This window comes from Echinops telfairi, unplaced genomic scaffold (genome assembly GCF_000313985.2).
Source record: "Echinops telfairi isolate 266 unplaced genomic scaffold, ASM31398v2 ScPeMD7_2;HRSCAF=8, whole genome shotgun sequence".
In the NCBI taxonomy this organism is placed as follows: Eukaryota; Metazoa; Chordata; class Mammalia; order Afrosoricida; family Tenrecidae; genus Echinops; species Echinops telfairi.
In genome coordinates, this window is record NW_022103898.1 from 13,315,561 (window position 1) to 13,316,972 (window position 1,412).

General features: G+C 53.5%; 1 protein-coding gene across 1 annotated transcript in view; it reads right to left on the reverse strand.

Moving 5' to 3' along the window:
• Window positions 1–1,412, reverse strand: part of CYTH4 (cytohesin 4) — a 25,235-nt gene that overhangs the window by 19,839 nt on the left and 3,984 nt on the right. The window contains exons 3-4 of the mRNA XM_004700707.2: window positions 1,142–1,162; window positions 300–473 (exon numbers count right to left, since the gene is read on the reverse strand). Coding sequence (XP_004700764.1) covers window positions 300–473; window positions 1,142–1,162 — 195 coding nt within the window. The remainder of the gene's footprint in view (window positions 1–299; window positions 474–1,141; window positions 1,163–1,412) is intronic.

Genomic DNA, 1,412 nt, shown 5'->3' on the forward strand with positions numbered 1-1,412 from the left:
CCCCATCCAGCCTGTCCAGTGGCTGATTTCCCTTTGATCCATATCAACAGTTCTTAAAAGAGCAGAATTCTCAAGGCTTAACTAGTGTTCGGTTTTAAGAAGACTCCAGGGGGTATTTTGATTTAAGATTTAAAGATGGAGCCCAGGGCCATTGGTTTGCGGGTTCATCCGGCCTCTACAGCTCCAGGGAGTCTGGACTCCATGCTAATGTGAAACTCCGCCCTGCACTTTCCCTCTTTGGGTCAGCATTCATCTATAGAGCCTTTGCCCTGCCTTGCTGCTCAGGTCCCCCCCCTTACCTCTCTCCCAAGTACACGCCGATGGCCGTCTTGTTGAGGCCCTCCCCCTTGTAGAGGAACTGGGCGATGTCTTGCACATTGGACGACAGCAGCTTGTGCTCAATGAGATACTGGATGCCCTGGAGGAGGGACACAGAGCCTGTGAGTGCCCCCCACCTCCCAACAGCAGCAGGCCTGGGAGGAGGAAGCAGGGAGCCCCTGCGGTCTGAGCCCTGGGGTCTGGCACTCTAGCACAGCCCGTCCTGGGAAATGGTGTCCCTTGATTATTACAAACTTCTTAGTAAAAATAGTTTTTCGTAAGGTGACGAGTTTCCTGTTACTGGAGGCAAGCAAGGCAGGCCCAGGTTTCTCTACTAAACGGAGGTCATGCTACCTGTTCCCTTTAGCCTGATACTATCTGATGTTGTGCTTAAGGAGCCTATGAGTTTATAAGTTAAGACTCACTGATACAGCATAGCCTCTTCAAACGTGGGCTACTGTTAAAGAGCAGTTTGCTTTCTCACCCATGTGATCGATGCCCAATGTATAAAAATTAGTGGGGGGAACCCCAAAGCAAAGTGAAACAAAAAACCAGCTAAATCTAAAACCGAACACCAAATTCAGCTCCCCTGAGTCACAGCGACCCCTATGGGTCAGGGCAGACCTGCCCTTGTGGGTTTCTGAGACTGTGACTGTACAGGAGTAAGAAGCCCATGGTTTCGAACTGCTGACCTTACCATTTGCAGCTCAGAGTCTAACCATTGCACCACCAGGGCTCCAATAGCTGAAAAATCTGAGGGGGAGGAAATTGCCCAAACCTGACACCCACCCTACCATCCCCCCACCACATTCCCAGGAGAGGCAGCTTCTCCTGTGTGGCCCTGCTGCCCCTTTGCTCATCTGTTTTAAAGAGAGTCACCCTGAGCCCCTCCTCTCCCCTCCCCGACACCGGGCACTGGGTGCCGACCTAACTTCAGGAGCTTGAGAGAGGGCGGTCCTCGTCCCCCTGAGAGAGCGGGGAGCAGCATGGAGGGCCTGGGGGTTGTGGGTGGTGCTGTAGGGTCTGTGACCCTGGGAGGGGGAGTGTGTGGGAGTGTGGACCATGAAGGGCAGAGGGCAGGCCCACCTTCGAAC